Raw genomic sequence first — 1,474 nt, 5'->3', positions numbered from 1 at the left:
CCCCCACCCCTCCTTGCCATTCTTTCTGCTGACCCTCACTGACCAATCCAACCAGATTGATACAGTTGGCTGGGCTAGGTTGTTGGGTTTTTTTTTTCCTGTTGGCTTGACCGACCAAGACCTCTCTTTTCTGTTGCTTTTGTCGGAAAGAAGTCAAGAAAAAAAAAAAAGAGTAGAGGAAAGAAACAACACCATCTTGTGTGAAGGGAAAACGTAAAAGAGCTTTCGGTGAGCCTCGTAACATGCTGCTACTGACATCAAGCCATGCATGGGCGGGCCTTGCTGGATACGCTTGACTTGGGGCCGTTCAAGACACGATTTTTGTCACCTTTGGAACCCATTGACGTCATGTCTGTCTGTTCTCTTGTTCGGGATTTGATCTTGCGTGGGGTTGGTTTTTTGTTTTTGGGTTGGTTTTTGTTTTTGTTTTTATTTTGTTTTTCATATAAACTTTCCCCCTATCCGACTTTTAGTTCTTTCTTTCTCCGAGTCTGTCTTTCTGCCAGCTAAAAGCATTATGTTAGTGATAGTGATTTTAGGGTGTGTGTGTGTGAGTGCGTTTGTGTGTGTATGTATGTGTGTGTGTGGGGGGGCAGACAGACAGACACACAGACAGACAGACAGGCACAGACAGACACACAGACAGACCGACAGACAGACCAACAGACAGACAGACAGCCAGCCAGACAGACAGACAAAAATGAGTACCGTCAACAAACATACTAATTCTATTGTTTCCTTTCTCTTCCTCCCCGACAGTATAACAGAGACATCGTTTTCCACCATGGCCAAAGACACCCGGGTCACGTTCGACAACTCCTCCCCCAACCCCAGCAAACAGAGCGGCAGAGGGCGCCACAGTCGCGCCGAGAGACAGATCTCTTATGAAGAGACGGAAAACTGCGTCAACGAAATGAGCGAATCGTTCCCCGGTTTGAGCAACAGGGCCCATCGTCTGATGAGGCAGGTCAGCGAATCCTTCAACTTCCGGACCATAAAAGTCGCTCTCATCACCTCCGCCATTTTGAACCTGCTCCTGGGGATTCCTTTCGGGGTGTTTTTCGGTATTTGGATTTCCCAGAAGAACGAGGGGGCGTCGTCATCGTCTTCACCTTCATCTTCCCCGTCTTCATCTTCCTCCTCATCTTCGTCTTCATCGCTGGTGCCCGTGGACAATGGCTGGCAGAACAATCAAGACTTGGGCCATGCCTTGATACCCGTCCACGGTTGTTACCCCTGCTCGGACATAACCTCACGGGGATTGAAGAACAGGGTCAAGGTCAAATCCAGGAACGACATCTGCTGTACAGAAGTGAAAATTCCAGAGATGGATGGCGCCTCCTTTGTAAGTGTCAATTAATCATGATATAATATGATAGTTTTGCTACTCACTGTCTGTCTGTCTGTCTGTTTGTCTGTCTGTCTTTCTGTCTGTCTGTCTGTCTGCCTGTCTGTCTGTCTGTCTGTCTGTCTG

General features: G+C 48.0%; 1 protein-coding gene across 4 annotated transcripts in view; it reads left to right on the top strand.

Moving 5' to 3' along the window:
- The window catches only part of LOC101857902, a 14,194-nt gene that overhangs the window by 8,464 nt on the left and 4,256 nt on the right, over window positions 1-1,474 (top strand). For all 4 annotated transcript variants that reach the window (XM_013087930.2, XM_005108095.3, XM_035972347.1 and 1 more), the window contains one exon: window positions 760-1,345. In XM_013087930.2, coding sequence (XP_012943384.1) covers window positions 760-1,345 — 586 coding nt within the window. The remainder of the gene's footprint in view (window positions 1-759; window positions 1,346-1,474) is intronic.

Source organism: Aplysia californica, unplaced genomic scaffold (assembly GCF_000002075.1).
Source record: "Aplysia californica isolate F4 #8 unplaced genomic scaffold, AplCal3.0 scaffold00659, whole genome shotgun sequence".
Classification (NCBI taxonomy): Eukaryota; Metazoa; Mollusca; class Gastropoda; order Aplysiida; family Aplysiidae; genus Aplysia; species Aplysia californica.
This window is presented reverse-complemented; position numbering and strand designations above follow the sequence as displayed.